Here is a 24,708-nt window from a genome sequence, read left to right on the forward strand (position 1 = left end):
ACTAAGTCATCTGGAATCATGGCACCACAGAACATCCTTTCAAATTTTCCAGCATGATAGCGGGATAGAATAAGCTCTCTTTCCTTATCCCTCTTCCTTAGTGTAATCAGGGTGATGTCTTGTTTGGCCAGCTAGAACACCAGAGAAGTTTCCTGAGTCACTAATGATGTTTTGCCTGGCATCCTATCCAGTGCAGAGCAGACTCATGCATCTCAGTGCACCCACTTTAAAATCCAGGATGGGCATACAACTGCATGCACAGCAGCCCCCACCCATCCTCGCTTCAGAGCCAGCAGGCAATCAGACGCTCCCCTGGTTCACATGCCCTCCCCAATAACTTTTAATGTATTTTTAAACTCGTTCAGCAGCTGCTTGGGAATTTAAAATACAGGCAACTTCTGTTGTTGCTGGGACAAGCCAAGCAATCCCTAAATGCCACAGCGCACCCTGGCGTTACTTTCATAAAGTTTCTCCCCCCACCCCCATGAACCAATAACAGCTTACCGTAGTGTTGACCATAAACCTCTTTCGTGGACAAGCTCAAAGAATTCTGCTTGCAATCATGCATTCTTCTGTCTTACAAGTAACAAGAGTGACCTTGCATTTGCAATGTGTTCTTCAATACAGACAGGCAGCCATTATTCCTGTGACTATGGTCACAGTTCCAAGTACAGATAAAAATGTTGCCATTGCTAATGAATATTTCTAAATTTGCATTATCAGCAAATGACCCAGCAAAAAGACCAACAGCACAGAGTTCAGTAGATAGTCTTCTTCCACATCATAAGCAGCCAGCTATCACGAATGATTTGCTGGAGAATTGTATGCAAGCAATTTCAAAGAAAATGAGTGAAATTTGTGAATGGAGGAAGCAAATGATGGTGTCGCAACAACGAATGCATGAATCAGTCATGTCCTTTATGGGCATGCATTCAGACTGACTGAATTCAGTGCTAGAGAAACCATAATTGGACAGATCTATTCCGAGCAGACAGACAATGAATTACATCACTGCTAGAGTCAGTGATCCATGAATGCCCCCCCCGTACAAATTACCTTCCTTTATTTTTTTTTGAGACACAGCATCAGCAGACTACAGCAGAACCAACACATGCCACCCGTACCACATTCATTCTCCTCCCCTGGTTGAAGCACTGCATCCACCCCCAGCCACTTTGGGCACCATCACTTTAGACCTTCTTCAGCCTGGTCAGTTCAGTCCCCTGCTCCTGGCTCACTACGCTCTGTCCAATTGTTCCCCTCCATTCCATTCCTCATCCCTCCACATATTCAGCACTCTCCTCTCACTGGGGACCCAGAACAAGGAGAGGAAAGCCACAGAGAGCCCTGTTTCATATCTCCAAAATATGAACACTCATCAGAAGGCGAACCTTTGTCTAACCATGATCTTAGTATCCTTTCCACCCATATCCCCCACTCTTACTTTAGTGCCCCCCCCAAATAAAAATATTTTGGAAAAAAGCATTTCATTTATTGGTTAAGATGCTTTGGAGTCTGGTGGGTGGTGACAGTTGTCTCACAGTTTATGGGGGGGAGGGTTTCAGAAAGGGCAAGGAAACAGCATGGTTGCAGAGAATGCTGGTTAATACCCTTCATGCTCATTCATAAAACATGGTTTTCAAGGCATCCTTGAATTTCAGTGTGCTTTTCTAGGCTTTCCCATGGGGTCAGCTGCTGATAATTTCCTGACAGAACCTCTGCATTGGCCCCACACAGGCATGAAATTTCCTGCCTTCACCTTGCAAATGGTATGAAGAATACAGCAGGCCCTAATGACCATGATAGTGTTCACGTCACTGAGGTCTAAGCAGGTCAGAAGGCACCTAAACCTCACTTTTAAAATGGCCAAAGGCACATCCTACCACCATTTGATACCTGCTCAGCTTGTGGTTAAAGAGCTCCTTACTGGAGTCCAGGGCATCTGCATGGGGCTTCATGAGCCAAGGGAACAAGGGGTAAGCACAGTCACTCAAAATCACAATGGGCATTTCCTTACTCAATGTTAATTTTCTGGTCTGGGAAGAAAGTACCACTCTGGAGCCTTCTAAACAACACCATAATTCCTAAAGAGTCGCGCCTCATGCACCCTGCCTAACCACCCCACTTTGATATCGGTGAAACTCCCTTTGTGATCCACCAACGCCTGCAATACCATAGAGAAGTACCCCTCGTGGTTAAAGTAGTCTGAGGCCTGGTGGTCCGATGCCAGGATGGGGATGTGTGTTTCATATATGGCCCCACCACAGTTAGGGAACCCCATGGCAGCAAATCTATCCAATATCTCCTGCACACTCTCCAGAGTCATTGTCTTCCACAGGAGAAGCATGTTGGTCACCTTGGCTACCTGTTTGATGACAGACCTCATCATAGATTTGCTCACTCTAAACTGATTACCCAGTGACCAGTAGCTGTCTGGTGTTGCAAACTTCCAAAAAACAACTGCAATATGCTTCTTGACTGTATCACATTCTGCTATCACTGCACTCCAGGGCAGGAGACAGCAATTCATGGAGTTCCTTCAAAGTAGCCCTATGCATAAGGAAGTTTGGCAGCCACTGCTGGTCATCCCAGGACTGCAAAACAATGTGATCCCACCACTCTGTACAGGTTTCACAGTTCCAGAACCTCTACTGCACACTGCACTGTGACTCCAATGCTGCCAGAAAATCTGCAGTTCTTCACTCCAAAGATTCATGTCCATCAATGGCCCCAGCAATAATAAGCTTGTTATGCAAGAGCATTATGTTCAGAAGATACTGCACCGCAGTGTATGAACTAAGCACAAAACACTGCATCAAACTTTGAAATGTATCGGGATCCATGTTTATGTCTATAACAAATTCAGCTTTATTCCCAAGTGTAGCTATGCCCTCAGAGAACTCTCCACTGTCAGAAGTTTGAGCATCTCCTCCCTCTTCTTACTGCATCTCCTTCTAAATTGTGAGAAGAGCTTATATATGAGTGTGATGTGAAGGCAGCTTGAAATGTCCATCACTAGTGGAGTAGGGGAAGAACTATAGCAGGTCTGGGCAAGGATTAAAGCCTATGGTCTTGGGGATAAACCATGCTTAATACCGCTTTTTGCCAAAGTCAGATGATAAAAAAAGAGGAGAGAGAAGAAACCCTTTTTAAAGTACCTGTTATGTCAAACAAAAATAAAGAAAAATATACTAAAAAAAATGCAAAAGGGTAGCAAGCCATCTTAGCAGACACCATGAAGTTCCATTTTAAGCCTCAGGTAGCTGAGAAAGAACAGAGGGGCAGCAAGTTCATTCCTCTCTTGTACCATAGCAAAAGGGTGTAGAAGGCACAGACAAGTGGACAGAGTACACAGATGCATATGCATCTGGAGCATTCCTAACTAAAGCCCCGCAAATCCACAGATATCCGTGTTATATCTACATCCACAAATCATTTTTGCAAATACAGATACCGATACATTTTTTTTTTTTAAATCTAGAACCCTGCAAATTTGATTATATCCACTTATCCACTTTATATCCGCAGGTATCTGCATTTGCAGTTGTGGATGCAGATATCCACAGCTCATTTTTGTGGATACAGACAATGATACAAATTTTGTATCCAAGCAGGGTTCTATCCATAAAGATACTACCTGAAGAAGAACTTGTTTTTTGTTTTTTTTTAGTACAGTGCATGCAGCTGTGCATACGTGTACAAAACGATACGTTCCCGTGTGTTAATGAAACTAAAATTAAAGATCTGTGAATCAAAAAAGTGACAATGCGGAAAAAATATTTAAGAGGAAACTAGTATTTTCTAAATGAACTGGGCAATCTTATCCAAAGGTTTCAACTTACATGGAGATTAATGTATAAAAAAAACCACGACCAATTTGGAAACAAAGAAGTAAACAGAAGGTAAACTTTCTGTCTATACATGTATCCACCTAGTTTGTCATGCATATCAAAAATATAAGAATATGACTGCATTGATTGAATAAATTAAGTGCAATTCACAAGCTTTTAGAGTTCTTATTACTATGTTTCACTTAGTTTGGGGAAAAATTAGGTGATTTTTTAAAAATCTTGATTTAAATCAAACTATACGAATGAGGACTCAGCTACATCTGCAAATGCATCTCCATCTCACCAACACAGCTGCGCTCCTCTGGGACATTGCAGCTTATAAAATCCAGACAAAAATGCCTGAGACACAGAGATAAAGCTTTAATCGGCCGAGGGGATCTAGCTATGGAATGAGCTCCCACAGGAACTCTGGCTAACCCGGAGCTCAGCCATCTTTAGGGTGGACTGAAAGGCCCGCCCCATCCCCCCTTTCAGGATGCTTTCCCAGCACAATCAGAAAAGTAAGTTTGTTTATTTATATTATGTATATTTCTACCCAGTCAGAGCAATGGGTGAAGAGCAGAAGATTACAAAATCCACTAGGGACTTCTCTATGTGATATTGTTTAACTGGGAAGCATTGCTTACTATAATGATTGCTGTTATAGAAAAATCCTAAAATACAGTACATTGTTTAGTCTGGTGTTGCAAAATTCTAATTACACAAGGCAAGTAAAATATTAATTTACCATCATTACCACTGGGCAAGTAGTCTGTATCCAAGCTAGTAAATTTTCTTGTAAATTGCGCATATTTTAACTAATCCCAAATCTATTTGTACACTGAACTAGCACAACTGTTAATATGTCTGAAGTGATGAGACCATTGAACTTTGACCAACCTTTTAAACATAACAGCAATTAATTTTTGCAATTCAACTAAAAATATTTTTATTCACATTCTAAGCCACCAAGCTTCTGAGTTTCACAAGATATTTCACTGTAAATACTGCTCTGAAATGTATGTAAAAAATGGTTCCTCTGTCTCCAGACTTTTTCCTTGTTTCTAAGTCATCATATTGTTTTTCTTTACTCAAGTAAATATTTTCTACCTGTTAGCCCTCTAGTCATTGCACCTCTTGCAAAGTGAATTCTGTACTCTACACCAGCAAGTATGGAAGAGATTTGTTAACTAAACACAGTAAACGATTTTAAACACAAAAAAACACCTACAATTTGTACAATAAAGAAAAATTAGGATGCTATTAGGGTCAGTGTTGCAAGTGGCACACCAACACCTATAAATGTGTCTTGCATCCCACATGGTCCACTTATAGAAAAAATGGAAAAGGAATTGAATAATTGGATGGAGAACAAGAACCAGGAAAAAATGCCTCTTAGTACACATTATTGGTAATAAAACTAACCAAATTCACAACCATCTCATTGGAAGTGCAGAGAAAAGAGATGCAGAAAAAGTTTCAGGCCACCAAGGTCTGGTTTGATAAGCTTACACATGGCTATAACCTGCATAATGGGAAGGTAGTTGGGAAACCAGCATCAGACGATCACGCAGCAGCAGGTCAATTTCCAAACTGCATCAACAAATTGACTGAGGAGAAAAGACCGTTACCTGTTCTGTAATTGATGTTCTTCGAGATGTGTTGCTCATGTCCATTCCAATTTGGGTGTGCACTGGCTCATGCCCAGCTGCCAGAAACTTTTCACACTGGTCAGTAGCCATAGGGTCGTTGCGGCGACCCCTGGAGTGGCACCTGTATGGCAGCCCATGTATGCATCACCTGACCCATCCCCCGCTCAGTTCCTTCTTGCTGGCTACTCCAACGGGGGGAAGGCGGAAAGGTTTTGGAATGGACATGAGCAACACATCTCAAAGAACACCAGTTACAGAACAGGTAATTATCTTTTCTTCTTTGAGTGATTGCTCATGTCCATTCGAAGTTGGGTGAATATGAGCCAGTGCCTAGGAGGCGGGGTCGGAGCCCCAAAAGGCATGTAGGACAGCCTTGCCCACTGCAGCGTCTTCCTGTATGCGCTGCATCAAAGTGTAATTCACTGTGAATGTGTGAATTGAGGATCAGGTGGCCGCCCTGCAGATGTCCTGAATAGGGACCCTGGCTAAGTACGCCTTTGAGGATGCCTGCGGTCTGGCAGAGTGAGCTCCAATCAGTGGAGGGGGGCCCCCCCATCAGTTTGTAACACTCTCTTATACAGGCCACTCTCAAGGAGGAGATCCACTGGGAGGAAACCAGGAGCCACTTCATCCTGTCTGCCATCACAACAAACAGCTGTTGAGACTTTCAGAAGGGTCTGGTCCTGTCCATATAGAAGGCCAGTGCCCTCTGAACATCCAAAGTACGTAAAAACTCTGCTCCCTAGGGCAGGCATGAGGTTTTGGATAAAACATCAGTTGGGCAAATGTCCTGGTTGACATGAAAAGGAGAAACCACCTTCGTCAGGAACACCACATGGGGTCTCAACCTGACCTTATCCTTGTGGAACGCCACGTAGAGTGAGTCCAGCGTCAGAGACCTTAGTTCTGACACCCTCCTGGCCGAGGTAACAGCCACGAAGAATACTGTTTTGTAACTGAGAAATAGGAGGGAGCAGGAGGCGAGAGGTTCAAAAAGAGCCGCCATAAGCTTTGACAATACCAGACTGAGGTCCCACACTGGCAAAGGGGTCAACCTGTGGTTTGACTCTTTCCATCCCTTTCATGAACCTTTTTACCACGGGGTCTCAAAAGACAAAATGACAGCCCTGGATGAAGGTGAAAGGCTGAAATAGCTGCCAAGTGCACCTTTACAGAGGATAGTGACAACCCTTCCTAGCTCAAGGACAAGTAGTCCAAAATAAATAGTGTCCAGCTCTGCCCCGGGGGACAACTGCTTTTGAGTTGCCCAGAGAGAAAATCTTTTGCATGTACGGATGTGAGATATGGGTGATAATGAAAGATTTGAAAAGAGGAATATTGGCGTTCAAAAGGAGTTGTCATAGAAAGATTCTGAGAATAGGATGGATGCAGAAGGTCACCAAAGAGGAATTATATAGAAAGATACAGCCGAAAGAGAATCTGCTGCAGAAGGTTATAAAACTGAAGCTACAACTATTTGGACATATTTACAGAATGAACGACGAAAGAAAAATCAAGACCCTAGTATTCGGCATAATAAAACAGTTCAAATAGGAGAGGCAGACCCCCCAGAGAATGGATAGATGATATAGTAGATTCTGTAGACTAGCTCCACACCAAACTATGCACTGGACAGGGAAAGATGGAATGAATAAGTGAGAGGCATCAGACACCAATGGGCGCTGAGCCCACGGTTATTGATGATGATGATGATGTGGTATTGTCTGTGCTCACTGACACACACTGCCCCTTTAAGTCGCTCTGAAACACTTCACATGCCAGCCGAACGGCTCTGAGCTCTCGAACATTTATGTGAAGCCGAGTGGCCTCCTTGCTGTACAGGGCCTGACTTTGGCACTCCCCTAAATGCGCCCCCCAGCCCAAGTGTGAGGCATCTGTGACTAGGGAGAGGAAGGGTTGAAGGGCACTCCCGCGAAGACCACCACAGTGTCCAACTTCTAGTGTAGTGACAATAGCACTTTTGGAGGGACTGTCACTAATGTGTTTATGTTGTCCCTGACAGGCCGGTATACTGAGGTGAGCCACAACTGGAATGGATGCATCCGTAACCTGGCAAGCTGGATTACAAACATGGGCCACATGGCAGCAAGCAACAATATGAGGCAGCCTCTGGCCATTGTGGTGGGGAATTTGATCAGTCCGTGGATGCAAGACGCCATAGCTTGAAACCTGCTCTGAGGCAGGAAGGTCCTGGCTTTCCCTGCATTCATTAGGGCGCCTACAAATTCAATGAATCATGTAGGAGTCAGCACTGACTTTGCCTCGTTTACTATGAGACCGAGAGTGTCGACCGTCTGTCACATCAGCTGCATGTGCTTCGCCACCTGGTCCTGCAACCAACTCCTGATTATCCAGTCATCCAGGTAGGGAAAGAGGTGCACCCCTTGTCTGAGCAGGAAGGCTGCCACCACTTCCACGTATTTGGTGAAGATCCTCAGGGCCGAGGAGAGACCCAACGGAAGGACTGACCTGATAATGGTCCCTCCCTACCACGAACCAGAGGAACCTCCTGTGGGGCGGATAAATTGCTATGTGGAAATCCAGAGCGGCAAACCAGTCCCCTCATTCCAGCATCAGGAGAATTAGGCCCAGGGATCTTTTTTATGATTTTATTTAAGTTTCGCAAGTCCAAAATGGGCATTAGCCCCTCTTTTGCTTTCAGGATTAGGAAATAACGGGAATAAAACCCCTGTCCCCAAAATTGTTGGAGAACCTTTTCTATAGCCTCCCATTGCAAGAGGGACTCTACCTCCTGCCTGAGCAACGTCTCCTGAGAGGGGAGCCCTGAAGGGGGATGGGGAGGGAGCGTATGCAGAAAATTGGAAAGCATACCCCCTTTCCACCGTGCAGAGGATCCACTGGTCTGACATCATGCTGCACCAGGCATGGCAGAAGGAGGGTAGGTGGAACGAAAACAAAAGCTAAACTGGAACTGAGGTGACCACCAGTGTGTCGCTCCCAGTTGCGCCATCAGAAATTGTTGTTTAGACCCAAGTGGAGGTTTTTGGTGACTACTAGACCAGCCCCATCTCCTGCTGGCATCCCAGTGCTGTTGCAGGAATTGTCTAAAATGGGACCCAAGGGTAAAGTGCCATCTCTGAGTTGCAGGGACATGCATGACCAGCAAACATAGGGTGGCCCTCAAATCCTTCAGGCTGTGAAGCCTTTTTTCTGTTTTCTCTGTGAACAGAGATGGCCCCTCAAAGGAAAGATCCTGTATAGTTTGCTGGACCTCATAGGAGAGCCCCGAGACCTGTAACCATGCTCCCCTTCACATGGTTATAGCAGAGGCCATGACCCTAGTGGCCGCATCTGCTGCATCCAATGCAGACTGCAGTGCTGCCCTAGATATGAGCCTCTGCTCATCTACCACAGCCTTAAACTCAGTTTTGCTTTCTGATGGGACCAGTTCCAAGACACGAGATAAGGAGCTGGCCATGTTATGCATATCTGCTAACCAGAGCCTGCTGGTTAGTGATCCTTAATTGGAGGCCACCAGTTGAATAAACCTTCCTGCCATACAAGTCTAAGCATTTCTCCTCTCTGTTCTTTGGAGGAAGGGCCTTGAAACCCATCTCCCTCTGTGATCAGCTGCACCCAGAAGGGAGTCAGGGGGAGGGTGGGTAAAAAAGATGTTTGTTGCCCTGGACAGGAACAAAGTACCAGCACTCATTCCTTCTGGCCGCAGTTTGCCACATTGTCTTTGCCATATTGGCAATTGTTTTAATAATGGGCAGTGCCACGCTGGTGGGCCCAGATGCTGACAGGATGTCTGTAACCAGGTCCATTTCGCCCCTGACCTCTTCTGCCTGCACACCCAGGAGATGGGCCACCCTTCGCAGTAATTGCTGGTATGCCCAGTCATCCTCCATTACTGAGGATGCTGAGGACCCCACCAAGGCCTTACCTGGGGAGGACGAGGACGACAGCCCTACATTCTCCAAGGCCGTCGGCACAGGGGGTTCAAGTTCCCCTATTTAAGTCTTCAGCACCATGGTTTGCGGTGCCATGCTCGGTGCCTGGGATGGGGTACCCCAGAACAGCACGGGCTGTGTTGTTTCCATGCTAGAATAGTTTGGCACCTGGGATGGCACGGGGGCCTGCTGGTGCCATCTCCAGTGGCACCATGGTTCCTGGTGCCCAGAAAGGTGCCGCCCAAAGTTGGGTTGGTGTCAAATGCATTGGTGACAATGTCACCAAGGGCAACTCTGGCACCTTCAGCACCTGAGCCTGTTCTCGTGGAGGCAACCCCAAGGAAGCTGACGGCACCATCCCTGGCACCTGGAGAGTGCCAGGAGCCCAAGTTGGGAGTCCCACGGCCTGCACTTGTGTTTTGTGGAGTGCCCATGGCGTCCAAAAAGGCCACGGGGGCACAACCTGGGAGGGCCTCTGACAATCCCCAACCGCAGGGGGACGAGACCGGTGCCAATGTCCATTTGTGATGAGGTCATACCCCCGCTTCAAACCGAGCTGGAGTAATAAGCATCTGACTCCGACGCAGACGACCACGGTGGTGCAACAGGGCCTGTGATGCACGCTGACTCCTGTGTGCTTTGCATCACGTGATATGGGGCACCGAAGGAGGTCACTGCTTGCAGGGGCTGGTTCAGTGTCAGGAACTGTGCTGGTGGCCCTGTCGATTGTTCTAGCATGTGGGATGAGTGCTCCTGCGGCAATGAGGACTCCCAGCGTGGCATCAGTCCCGGCACAGTTATCTGCAAGAGGCCCTGCACCGCACTGAAAGCCTCCAGTGCTGAGGGCAGCCTTAGACAGTGCAGGCTCCCACCCGGTTCTAGCATCAATGCCCGCACTTCATAACCCCAATCATGGTGCGATCTGGCAGACACCTTAGAGGGTTCTCCATGTTTCACCCTTTCGTGGAACCAGCCCCATTCCCAACTCTTTCTTGCAAGGCACCAGGGACTGACTTCTGTAGTGCCATGACATGCTAGGCGTCGATCTCGGTCTCCGATTCGGAGGTTTTCTAACAACATCGATGGTGCTGGAGTGCTCTGAACCAACGATGCAGCGCTCTGAGCTCCTGCAGGGGAAGAGAGTCTGGCCGAAAGGCTTCCTCCACCAGTAAAACCTTCAAATGTTGTGCTCTGTCCTTCAAAGTCCTAGGCTTGAAGGCCTTGTATATGGTGCACCGTTCTCGGACATGTGCCTCACCGGGGCAGCTCAAACAAGTGTCATGTGGATCGCTTTTGGGCATTTGCTTGCTACATTTTGAACATGTTTTAAAACCTGATGATCCTGGGATCCCCTGGCACCAAAGCATCGAGAGGGGTTAGAGTCCCATCTCGGCTCACTAACAGATAAGCAGACCTATTCACAACTAAAAGGCAACTATCTAAACTATTTACACTAATTACCAACTAATTTACAAGTAAAAGCCACCAGCTCACTACACAAGAAGTGAGAGAGCTCCAGCAACTGACAACCAGGCAAGAAAGAACTGAGCAGGGGGCAGGTCAGGTGGTGCATATATGGGCTGCCATACATGTGCCACTCCAGGGGGCACTGCACTGACCCTATGGCTAGTGGCTAAGGCAAAAACCTTCCAGCAACTGGGCCTGCGCCAGCGCACACCCAACTTGGAATGGACATAAGCAACACATCTCAAAGAACACCAGTTACAGAACAGGCAACTGGGCATGCGCCAGCACACACACCCAACTTGGAATGTATATGAACAACCACTCAAAGAAGAGCTATTTGCTAGATAAAAGTTTTCAATGCAGATGAGACCAGCCTGTTTTGGAAGCATATGCCCAAACTCACATTTCTTTAAATGGAAGAGAGATTGGCTCTAGATTTTAAGTCAAAGGACAGACTGTCTCATTTTGCACAAACCTTTCAGGTGACTGCATGATAAAACCCATGCTTCTTTATTGAACCCTTAACCCACATGCTTTTAAGGGCAAAAACAAAAACCATCTTCCTATTTTCCGGAAAACTAATAGAAAAGCATGGAAAACTACTGCACTCTTTTTGTACTGGTTTCTCAATTGCTTTGTTCATGAAGTTGAATGTTACCTATCCAAAAAAAAAAAAAAGTCTTTCATTTTAAGTATTGTTGATTCCGCACAATGCACCCAGTCACCTGGACTCATTACTGGTGGCTCACCCTAACATTGAGGTCATCCCCCTCCCTCCCAAAAACTCCTGACTCCATCAATCTATGGATCAGGGTGTAATAAAAACATTCAAGAGTTGTTACATCAGACACATGTTTGAGCCCATCCAAGATATCACTGAAAAAAATCCACAGCTTACAGTGAAAGATGCATAGAAAGGGTTACACCATCACAGCTGCAATAACGATAATAAAATAATCCCTGGATGATGTAGAACAATTTATCCTTAATGCTGTGTTGTGGAAACTTTGGAAGGAGGCAGTGAACAATTTCACTAGTGTTCCTGTGGTTGAAGGTGAAATTAAAACTGTAACGAATGTTAAATGTTTGGGTGGTGAGGGTTTTGATTACATGGAGTCTCATGAAGTTGCTGACCTGCCTGACTTTCACTCTCAGGAGTTAACAGAGGAAGACCTGCAAGAACTCATAGTGACATCTAGTGATGACGAAAGTGAAGAGCAAGAAGACTTGGGACCAAAAGTGCAGCTGACTCTAGCTAACCTTAATGAACGTTTGCTTCAAGTTTCAAACCTGGCTGATCAAAAGCTGGAAAACAATCCCTTCATGGAGCAAAGCCTGACCTTCAGAGGAAATTTCAATAAATTGCTATGACCATACCAAAACCTACAGAAAGATCTTCGCATGACAAGCAAGCTTACACTTCATGCTTTCTTCAAAAAGGTTAAGAAAAGTACTCCAGAAGAGCTCTTCCCTTAACCATCATGCCTTCAAAAAGCATCTTAAGTTGGCTCATGCCTCACCTAACAATGGGAGGAATCATTAACCAAGGACATCATCTCAGAACCAAAGTATTTAAGTTGTGTAAAATGTAATTTACATTCACTTTATTTAGCATGCTGCCTTCTTGTTTGATTTTAGAGGACATACAAAATATTTTTAAAGGTTTCCACATGTTGCCTCCTGACCACAGACCCCTAACCCTATTTTTCCGATAAGGTCTTAAGTTCCTCTACCATAAATCTGCTTACTGCAGGTGTTTTAAAGAACCTAAGCCGCATGGTTGAGGAGGGATTGCTGTACTCATTAGTAACTTAGCAACATTACTTACATCCCAGTTTCATCAAATACAGCCTCTGTATAATGATTTCAGTGAGTTTTACTACCTCAAATATTTGAAGAGTGTGTCATTCTGTTAACATCATTCAGTGCAAAAAACAAATCTGAGTTCTGTTTAATTTTAATTTTAACAGAATTACTTGTAAATTCTCAGATTTCATTCTGTATTTTAAAAGCAAAGGCTGTTACACAGAATTCTTCCTATGTAATAAAGAGACTGGATCCGTGTTCTAAATACAAAGCTCATCTTCAACTATGGACTCAATCAGTACCCCCATTATTTTAAGAAGTGTGATTGAATGTTACTTGGCACTAACATCCATGCCATTTTAAAAGTCCTCTTATCCCTTGTAAAGCAGTCTTCCTTTTTCCCTCTCCTCCCCATTCCAAGGCTTACAAATTCATTTTGATTCACTCTTCAGCATGTTATCACTGTGAGTCAGCCAAAGGATAAGTTTTGCTGCAGAGCAAAACAAAAAAATTCCCCCTTTCCAGCAACAATGCTTCCAGACCTTCATCATATAAGTCAAGTTGTACCTGCTTAAGTGGTCGCAGGATCAGGGTCTTTATTATCAAGTTATATTTTTTGTCCAGAGTAGTTTTTTTAAACTTCAAATAACTTCACTAGTACTGCCATCTGTTTTTTTAAAAAGCAGCATTTACAATTTAGTTCATTGTCACTGCTAATGTAAAGTTTTCACAGCACAAGTTTTCAATTAGATTTGTAAAACCACAACCTGATTTAACTTTAAAAAAATTAATTTAAATTATGATTTTAAATTGCTCGACTAAAAAATTGTTCCACCCTGACTACCAAACCTCATTTGCTTAAGTAGGAAAATTATTTGGTCTTTAATATTCAAAAGCCTTTCTATTTCCGGTAGAAACTCAGACAAGATATTCTTCTACCATATACCACCACTTCTTTTTCAAAAGGTAAGGAACTCGCAAATTTATGGGAACTATTTTCAAAAGGTAAAGTACTCACAAGCTTATGGAAAGGAGTGAAACATTACAGTTAAGACTTTTGACAAAAGAATTCAGGAACAAAAGACTGTGAATGCTGACTAAGAGAAACAATAAACCTAAATCAAAAGGTTCAGAAGAGTTTACACAAAGAATATGAAGTAAGTTCTAAAGACCTCTGAAAAAGAATGATTTTTCTACACCCTACACCCAAGTTCCAACTGAGAAGGAAGGAATGATTCCACTGGTAATTAAGAAAACTTTTATACAGGGCTTAAAAGCAGCACAAGAAAATGCAGAAATAGAACAAAAGAATTAACAGGGAATGAAAAGGTCTGAAAACAAAAACTTCTTTACCCAAATGTTACGGGCTTTACAAACAAAATGGAAACATATGTGGCATAAAACAAAGTGCATTTTGCAGGAGCATGCCTTCATCCAGAGAATATGGAAAATTATATATTTAAAAACCAGACATATGAAATGTTAATCAAAGGGTACACATGAATCTTTTTGTAAAGTATTACATTAAAATGTAATACTTAAATACAAAAGTTAGTTCAAGTCAAGAGCAAATGAGGCGACAAGAGGCACTCATTCCAACTACAGGCTCTCTGTACTATACAAAAGGTAAACAAATTTCAAATAGTGTCCTCTAGCATCCACACATTTTCAGCACAGAAATTAAAGAAAAATTATTGGTTATATGCATTTTAAAGACTGTTGCAGGGGGAAGTGAGGGAAGAAGAGACACAAAATTGTAACAAAGGTGCTTAAGATGCTACAGGCAACCATTGAGAGGTCTCCAGAAGAACTTCCTTGGAGATGTGTAACCATTAAGCTAACTGTGTCTTTACCTCTGGAAGGAAAAATATTGGCGAAGAATAGCCCTACAGCTGTAGGGACATCATATGGCTCTGAAAAGATAATATTAAAGTTAGACATGGAACTAGCTCCAAACAGACTGCCATAGATTCTGTTACGGATAGCTAAGATAGGCCAAAACAACGTCCTTTGAATTAAGAATGAAATCTAGTCCTAAAGCTCTGCTACTCTGATATCTGATGAGCAGACCTTTCCTTGTGATGTGCTTAAGGACTCCCCTAAATAACCCAGCCAGCCCCTGCAACTAAATTAAGGGAGCGTCTACACAAAATTATTTTATACTGTTTGTATAGGAGCCTTGCCACAAAACCAAAATCCCATTGCGCTAGAGGCAGGACAAAAAAGAAATTCTGGGACACGGACTACAATATACAAGACAAGACAAGAGATAACAGATGAATACAAACAGATAGGAAAGTAAGTGCATCCATGTTACTTTGTTATGCCCATTTTCTCATACTTTCCTTACTAAGCTTTATGTGCACGCACCTATCCACTTTCTCAAGTTAACCATATCCCAGAGCAAGCAGATATCCCACAATACAACATTCCACCTCTCAACTCTATATTCTAGAATTGCTGGGGGGGGAGGGTGTACTACGGAATGTAAACCAGAAGCTACATGAATTCTAGGATGGAGGGTCACACTAACATTCTCAAGATTCATGTCTTGGAAACCTGGGTGTCTGAATTTTGGCAGCATCAATTTAATTTTGAAACTATCGGATAGCATGGAAGACATCCTGCTCAACACTGTGACTATCCTACTAATTAGTACAAACAAACAAATTTATTACAATTGTCAGGTGGCTTCATTTAAATTGGCAGCTTCAGATGCAATGGTGATCGGACTACAAGTCAGAGGGTTGACTACAACAACAACATCTGTGCACGAGCACCTGGAGGGGCTTTACTCAGTAAAGCACCAGTCTGGAAGTAATTAGCTAGCACTGACCTGTCACCTAGGATAGCGACACAGAATTAGAATGAGCATCAAGCGGCAGAAGAACTTTAGGATGCAGAATACTTTCTTAAAGATCACCAGACCTACAGCAGCAAAACACTAGTCAGTTCCCTCCAGCAGAAAGAAATATATGGCCCATATGATCTGGAAGCTGGTCACTCCAGTTTGACATAGATAGATCAACTGATGACCATATTGTTATGGAGGTTTGCAATGCTATGAAGAGTGCTGCTGTGACATGTCAAACCTGGTTACTGAAACAGGTCCCTGATAGCTTTGCACTAATGAGGCTCCCAAACTGCATGTGCATTACTGATGTAACCCACATACCTACTGTTTTCCTTTCATATCAGGCCAATGTCTTCATCAGCTACAACAAAAAGGGATGTTTCTACATCATGCTGCAAGGTCTGGTAGATCAAGGTGGAAGGCTGACCAATATTCACATGGAACAAACAGTCTGAAAGGGACTATGATGCCATGATCTTTAGAAACTCAGACATATTTACTGCAAAGAGCAGGGAAAGTTTTACTCCTCAGACCACTATGGACATTAACAGAATTATGATGGCTTCTCTTGCTGAAGAAGCCTTTTACCGGATACTTGAACAAGAAGCTCTCTTCTCAACAGCATGAGTATGGCTACCCGTATAGGGTACTTGTGTATAGCGCTCCCTCCAATTTTTTCCAGGTATGGGCAGAATAAATTTTATTATGTGCACCACAGGATGTGCAGATATGCACCATCAATAGAAAACATATGCACTGTAGATGGTTGTGGGCACTCTGCTCATCAGCTAGGTGTCATCTGAACCACATCCAGGCAGCCACCCCAGCACTGAGCTTCCCGGGAACACTGGGCTGAAGTAGAATGCACATACTGTGCTGTATAGAGCCAATCAGTTGAGATGAGAAAGCTTGCCTATGCTCATGCACACTTTAGTTTATGGAAATTAGTCATATCTTGAAGTACTTTTTTTTTTTTTTTTTTACTTTTCAAACTATTTTAGTAAATTGTCTATTTTAATATTATAATCAGATTTAATATTAAGTTTTAATCTTTGTGTATGAATTTAAAATTTAAAACACAGTGAGAGAGTTGGCCTGTAGACAGCAGTCCAACCATCTGGGCTGGCTGCCAGAGTTCCTTTGAACTCAAATCTCACGTTCTCATTAAAATGCTGTGTGTCCATGCACAAGCTTTTTGAAAGGAGAATTATTCAAGGTGTAAGTCCACAGTAAGTAATCCATTCTGGAAATGGAGTGGGACCATTTTATCGTAAGTTTGTTAGCTTATGATTTATATGGATGTATTCCTAACTACTTTGTTTCTGGCAGCTTTCCCATGGCTATCCCACATTACACAGTTTACACTTGGGATCAGCCACTCTCAAATCCGCGCGCTTTCCGATGCTTAGCATTGACTGGTGGGCACCTCCCTGCTTATATTTTCATGCAGTCCTTTGTGGCCCTTTTTGATACAAGGTAATTTTGGACTAACGTGCCCATTAGATGCTATGCCCCTTGTGCTTATATGTGGACACCTATAGCTTTCCTGGACTCAACTGCGCTCTTTAGACAGATACATGTCCACTTCCATCTGGAGAAGTCACTAGAATGCAAACAGCTATAAAACATTATCACAGAAAGTGACAGCAACAGGCATGCTAACTTGTCCCTAGCGCCAAGTTAATGCAAAGGAACTCTAATAGAAGTAGCTGAGGACAAGAGAAAAGAAAAGGCCCTCCAATAATGCTTCTACATCCTGCCCATACTACAGTATAAGCAATTGGACTGGTTTTTTTTGCAAGCAATATCACTATACCCCTCCCCAAAAACTGGCGTGACGGGCAGTTTTCCACAAAGCACACAAGACACCCAAACACCTAAGACAGCACAAAAAACAGCAGCTTTGACTTTATGTGCTGCATGAGGCCTCACCAGAAGGAAATTCTTCAGAGCAACCAATAAATTTATGATATAGCAGATCTGGAGATCATACAATCAGAGCTTCCTTTCCATGGACATCCACAAGGTCATCTTGTGTAGATCCAAACCTTATTAGCTCTTTTGCAAACCCCAGCCAACATTCATCAGAAACACAGCTAACTTTCTCCTGTAAGGTTTTCATAATTATAAGATAGTGCCAAAGACTGTACGTATTTGGCTCACATAAAACTACTCATGAGTTCCGCAAACATTGTCTCACAAGGAAGTGCAAGATTAAGCCATTATTATTTCTGAGAACAAGCCTATGAAAGGATACAAACTTTTCATATTATTTTGGTGATTTATTTTCCTCATTTCATTGGTAAAATTGATTTAGGTAACAATTCAAAATAAAATTTGAAATATTTATTCCGTCAGCATTTTAAGAAGTTATTTTCCTTATAACATTATGGCTATGTCTACACTAGCCACCTCTTTCAAAAGGGGGGTGGCTAAGGAGACACTTTGGGATATGCTAATGAGGTGCTACAAGGAATATGCAGTGCCTCGTTAGCATAATGGAAGGCACAGCGCTTCAAAAGTGCCGCTTTTGATCACGCGTGGCTTGTCTACACGGGGTCCTTTTTGAAAGGACCCCCATAACACTTGAAAATCCCTTATTTCCTATAACCAAATAGGAATAAAGGGGATTTCGAAGTGTGAGGGGTCCTTTCAAAAAGGACCCCATGTAGATGAGCCACCCATGATCAAAAGCAGCACTTTCGAAGCACTGCGCCTGCCATTATGCTAATGAGGTGCTGCATATTCACTGCAGCACCTCATTAGCATATCCTCAAAGTGTCTGCACTAGCTCCCCCCTTTCGAAAGAGGGATGCTAATGAGACATAGCCTATGTGTTCATTTTAACTATTTCTAGCAAGCCTATATTGTGATGTGAAAGGCTTATTTTTAGCCATTCAACCTACAATTAGAGTGCAAATAGCTCAAAATAGTTATGACTTCCATGTCAGATTTATCATTTTTTCTTAATTTCTTAGAAGTATTTTTCATAATAAAAATCAAACCCATAACTTCTTAAAGATATACCCACAGAAAATGTTTTCGTCTGCATACTAATTACTCAAAGATAAATCCTGTCATTGGCACAGACCCAAATGTTACTCTTCAAGGTGCACATACCACTGAATAATTTGTCCAAATGTCAGTTGTAGTTTTCAAAAATCCTTTTCTTGCCTCTGAATCTTAAACATCTGTAACAAATACTTGTTTAGAGAGTGCTTTACATTCATGACATTTGACCTTTTGCTGTATGTACCACAAAATTTAAGTTTCAAATACCATGCAAGCAGGAAATCTGATCATACCAGCAGTAGCCATCCGCATTGCCCAATATCAAATATTAGTTCTTGGTCACACAAAGTTATATGTTACAAATCTTTTTTCCACAACTTCTATAATTAATTGTAATTTGCAGCTTCTAAAATGTGTTTCTTATGGGACATCTGGCCTCAAAACTTCTACCTTACCACTGAAAAAATACTTGTGTGGGTTTTATTTTTTATATATAAATATGTAGATACACATGAAAGACAGAAAGAAAGAGAGAGAGAGCGAGAGCACGAGCGCGCACTGCCTGGGTGGCATAACTAGGACCAGGTTTTTCAACAACAAAAATCTCTTAATTCCAGAAACAGATTGACTTTCATTACAGAACATTCATCATATAAATGTAACGCAGACATGTTCTCCTGTGTAATTACTTTCAGATAGCTAAATATTCATTTCAAATATTAACAGTTCATTAAGCAAATTGCTGAAGTTCCAAAGAAGATGTGTGACAATTGGAACATCATTCCAATAACACTGAAAGATGTTTATAATTGGAATACCTATAGAAAAGAAATAAATGATTCGACAAAGAAACCTAGAATAAAAACATGTTATAGTGCTGAAAAGTGTTCCAAACTACTTTTTTGATTAAAATATAAAAAAAGTCCTAGAAGATATTTTTAATGTTTTCAAAAGCTTTTTATTTAGTTTGAGACAAATGTTTAACAATGGGTGAACTGTGAAATTTTCATTCCACCACAATAAAATTTGGGATCAGAGCAGCAACTGTATGTTTTAATAGTTTGCTTATATGTGTAAAAAAGTGCAGAACTTTGTGAAACATGCATTAGTATCTTGACATTTCAGCATTCATTTTTAAATAACTCATTACATCAAAATGTAAAAGACAGACAGTTATACTGAAATAATAGGAACTTTATTAAAGCATTCCTATAGCAATAATTCATCTCCTTAGGACACAGCCTAGTGATGCTCAATATAACTTAATCCAGCAGTGGAACACAGCTTCTTGGGTGGCAGAAGCTGGAAGCACTTAGGATTCTATGTTGCTCTTGAGATTCATTTTCTACCTGGTCAGAATTTGGCAGAGAAATTCATTAACCTGCTTTTACACCTGCAGGAACAGCACTAAAGCAAATAAAGTGAAAGAACAAGGAAAAACTGAACCAAAAGCATCACAGCCCCTGGAGATATTAACCATGATTACTACTTCCATGCAGACAAAAACTTTTGGACAAATACTACATGTTTTCAAAAAAAAAAAAAAAAAAAGTCAGCATTCCTGCAATACAACACTGAACTCCTTTATCAATTAAAAAACCTCAGATTTAAAACAATTTTATGTAACCGCATCGTAGGCCTCTTACCTGAGCTCCATCCTTCAGTTTCAAGATGCACTCCATTGTATTGATAGTGATGACAACTGGTTCTGAACCTAGTTTGGTCCACGGTACATGGATTCGTAATTCATGAATATGTCCACTTAAAAAAGTAAACGGTAGTTTTAGCTCCTAAAAATATGAATTAATCAATTAGATAATAAAAGTTAATTTAAAACAAAATCAAAATTGTCAAGGATATATTCGCTGCTTTGCAAAAAGTCTAAGAATAATATCTTAAAAGTTTCCTGATGTCTCCTTCCACCACACCCCCCACAAGAAATCCCTCAAGAGTTCTCTCCCCACCCCCATCAGTTGTATGGCATAATTCTTGGCACTTTAGTAATTGATCACTTGCATTTATTCACACAGATTTACCATGCTTGTTTGTTCAAAGCAAACATCTGGATTCTACTATGTCCCTGATCATTAAAAAAGGTTTAAAACTGCCTCTTAAACGCAGCTATGGTGAAATGCATCTCTACTCTGGAAGCATAACTAAAACATACTCATAAAAATTAATATGAAACTTAATCATAGTGTTACACATACTGTATCATTTCTACAGTGCCTGAAGTCTTACAGATTAATATTAAAAAAATGCATTGAGAGCTTTGCTCCAAAAACCTTTTAAAACGTCAAAGTTGCAAATGCTGAGTATTTCTGACTAACAGGCTCAATTCAGATGAGAGACAGCAAGAAATGACAAACACAGAGATGAAGCAGATATTTAAAAGAGTGAAGGCTGTAGTAAAAACCAAAGATATGAGAGATGATTTTACTGCATATGTATTTTGTTGGTTCCTTTTACAAACTTATAGAAATTGAAGTTTGTTCTCTTTTTCTCCATTGTTAACTTACTACTCAAGGTTAAAGGAATAAGTCAAAATAGGAGGAAGACAGCTCAACACTGGAAGACTAATAATCAGGCTACACTCCACACAAAGATTTATTCTGTAGTTTATTCAATGTACAGATGAGAGCTTCCATACACACCGTACGCACAACAAATCTGTTAAACAATCAGGATGACATGCATTCCAATTTGTTGTATATATGAAGAATTTTAACACAAATTTAAAGCAAAAATATATGAAAATGAACTATACTAAATGAACATAAAAGTTGCAAAATCAAGCTTTAAATGGTTAAGGAAGTGCCAGGAATTAGGCTACCTGTGCGACCTTAATTCAGCCCCATTGTTTGTATGCATTAGGATACAGTCTTTAATTGCACAATAAAATTTATTTTACATCATGCAAAGAATGGTATGGATGATGCTAACTGAATGAGCTGCTTTTCCATACAGGTATATCTTTTATCCTTATCTCTCAGTGAGTAGCTCCAGATATTATTTCGTGTTATTTCATCCCTGCACAGAATTGAGAATCAAATTCTTCAGGGGCTTCTTTGTTGTAGTCTCATCATAATGTCCTAGTGATTTACATATATGTAACAAATATACCTTCACAATACATCTCATGAGGTGAAGCAGTAGCACTATCTCCATTTTAAAGTTGAGGAACTAAGGAGATTACAGCCAAAGTGTTAATTGATCTTAGGTGCCAAATGTGAGAGGCCCAGGGCCTAATTTTTAAGATGACATGTTATTTTTCACCTACTCAAAGCACAACTCAAGTTGACCTCCATTGCAGCTGACAGCATGCAGCACTGCTGCTAATCAGACCTCAGTTATTTCAAGTTGGGTATGCAAAAAGTTAAGGACATAGCAGCAATATATAATTTTTTGGTTTGCATGACTCGCTCAGAATCACATAGGAACATTGACAGAAGCAGGGAATTCTCCAGGGTAGCATTCGACTATCCTGACACTTCTTCATCTTTTCTCTTCCTGTAGTTCCCTGACTCATTAATTACACACCTTTCAAATTGAGAAAGAAATGAAGCAGGGGTTCCACAGGAAACAGATTTATTTACTATGTAAGTCTGCTTTGGCCTAAGAACACAGTTTTTCCTGTGCCATGATTGAGGCACGAGTCCATGGGCAACTGCCGTTATTCTGACATTTCCTTACTATTGAGTGCTAGACTTGGTAACTATTCCTTTAACAATTTTTGGATGCAGTTTAAGGTTGTTTAAAAATTTTAAATTAAAAAAAAAAAAATCAAAATTCCATCCGCAGAACCCACATTAACCTCCCTATAAATAATCAGCAAAACTCAGATTTTTGAATCCACACCACAGACCTCCATGGCACTTGAGATAAAGGACAAACAGGTAGCAGCAGCAAGTTAAATTTTTCTGGACCCTCTACTAAAGAGGAATTGAACACATACTTCAATGGAAACAGTAAGAGACAGAAAGCCATGCTAGTCTATATACTGTCAAAAAAAAAAAAAAGCAGCCAAGTAGCACTTTAAAGATTAACAAAATATATCTTTTTCTGATTCGTCAACCTTGATTACTATTTTGGTTCTCTGTGCCTTAAATATTGAGTCTGTTCTGGTATGGCTATGGTCTGAAGAAGTGGGTCTGTCCCACAAAAGCTCACCTAATTATCAAGGCGAGTAAATCAGAGACTAGAGGCGCAGAAAGGGAGGGGGAGTCAAAAATTAGATTAAGCCAAGTATGCAGACGAGCCCCTATAATGACCCAGAAAATTCACATCCTGGTTCAAACTATGTGTTAATGTATCAAATTTGAATATGAAAGAGTTCAGCAGCCTCTCTTGAAAGAGTGTTTGAAAATTCCTCTTCAGTAACACGCAAACTCTTCAGTCATTAACAGAATGGCCCACTCCATTAAAACGCTGGCTAAAAGGTTTGTGGATCAGGAGTGTTTTTATGTCAGTTTTGTGCTCATTAACTCTTTGTCTATGAGAGCTTGAAGTCTGTCCAATATACAAAGCACCTGGGCATTGTTGGCACACAACAGCATATATGATGTTAGTTGAGGAACATGACAACGTGCCTGTGATTCTGTGAATAACCTGGTTAGGTCCAGTGATGTTATCTCCTGAATAGATGGGTAGACAAAGCGGGCAGCAGGCTTTGTTGCAAGGAAAAGTTTCAGGACTGGTGTTCCTTCAGTATAGACTGTGGTTGTGGGTAAGAATCCTCATAAGGTTGGGAGGTTGTCTGTAGGAGAGAACAGGCCCGTCACCTAGGGCCTTCTAGAGTGTGGCATCCTGATTAAGGATAGGCTGTAGGTCTTTAGGAATGCATTGCAGTGGTTTGAGTTGGGGACAGTAGGTAATGACCAGTGGTGTTCTGTTCTTGGCTTTTTTGTGCCTATCTTGGAGTAGCCGGTCTCTGGGTATTCACCTGGCCCTGTCAATTTTGTTTGCGTGTTACTGAAGAGGAATTTTCACAACACTCTTGAAAAAAAGAGAGGCTGCTGAACTCTCTTTCATATTCAAATTCGACACATTAACACGTGGTTTGAACCAGGATGTGAATTTTCTGGGTCATTATAGGGGCTCTTTTGCATGCTTGGCTTAATCTAATTCTTGACATCCCCCCCCCTTCTGCACCGCTACTCTGATTTGCTCACCTTGATCATTTTTTTTTCTGATTTGTCAACCTCAATTACTATTTTTGCCTTAAATATTGAGTCTGTTCTGGTATGGCTACGGTCTGAAGAAGTGGGTCTGTCCCACGAAAGCTCACCTAAGAAATTATTTTGTTAGTCTTTAAAGTGGTACTGGACTGCTTTTCTGTTTTGTTTTTTTTTCACTTCAATGGAAGATTTCACAGCTATTTGCTAGACAACAACGGAATAGTTAGGACTCTGGACTCCTGGTTTCAGTACCAAGTTGCAGTAGACAATTTTCTCTTGTGGTCATAGGATCTTACATTCCGTAACTCCACAACTTTTTGTGGCTCCCTTCTGCTTCTGCCTCCATGCCCTGCCTCTACTCTTCCCTGCCCATTGCTCTTCCACAAGTTCCCACCTCCCCTGTTCCTTGTTTCACCAATCCTGGGTCCATGCCCTTCTCCCCTTCCTTTTTCTTATCACCTTTCTCCCAGTTTTTTGCACTTCCCCTCTCCAGCCACTATTCCCCCTTCTGCTCCTACTCCTAACCACTTTCCCCGCCAAGTTCCAAGTCCTCTTTTCCCTCACTTCTCTTCCTCTTCCCAAACCAGTCCTCATCTCCCTCCATTTGCATTCCTCTTCCTCCAGGCAGCACACAGGAGCAGTGAAGAAACACAGCAGGCCCACTGCGTAGACCAAATCTTCAGAAAAGATATCTGCCAAACTCAAAAGCCTTTACTGATCACATGAAACTTACTTTACAACCTTGGCTAAATGTGAATTAATCTTCACATGGACAACAAACGGCACATCCCTGACATTATGGTGACTTACCTGCTTGCTCAGTTCAGGTCCCTGGTTAACAGAGCTGTCCCTTCCATAGGACTGCTCAGGGCAGTCATGCTAGGTCTGCACTTTGGAGTGCCACGTGGGGCCCAGAGCCACCTGAGGATTATCAGAGGTCCTGGTGCTGATAGCAGGGGCTAGACCTGCCCCTGC

The 24,708-nt window shown here is 42.0% G+C and overlaps 1 protein-coding gene across 9 annotated transcripts in view; it reads right to left on the minus strand.

Moving 5' to 3' along the window:
* The window catches only part of VPS13B (vacuolar protein sorting 13 homolog B), a 903,527-nt gene that overhangs the window by 869,869 nt on the left and 8,950 nt on the right, over positions 1-24,708 (minus strand). For all 9 annotated transcript variants that reach the window (XR_012644370.1, XM_074986872.1, XM_074986870.1 and 6 more), the window contains exon 3: positions 20,203-20,346. Coding sequence is in view for 8 of the 9 variants with exons in the window: in XM_074986872.1 (XP_074842973.1) it covers positions 20,203-20,346 (144 nt within the window). In the remaining variant the exon portion in view is untranslated. The remainder of the gene's footprint in view (positions 1-20,202; positions 20,347-24,708) is intronic.

This window comes from Carettochelys insculpta, chromosome 2 (assembly GCF_033958435.1).
Source record: "Carettochelys insculpta isolate YL-2023 chromosome 2, ASM3395843v1, whole genome shotgun sequence".
Classification (NCBI taxonomy): Eukaryota; Metazoa; Chordata; order Testudines; family Carettochelyidae; genus Carettochelys; species Carettochelys insculpta.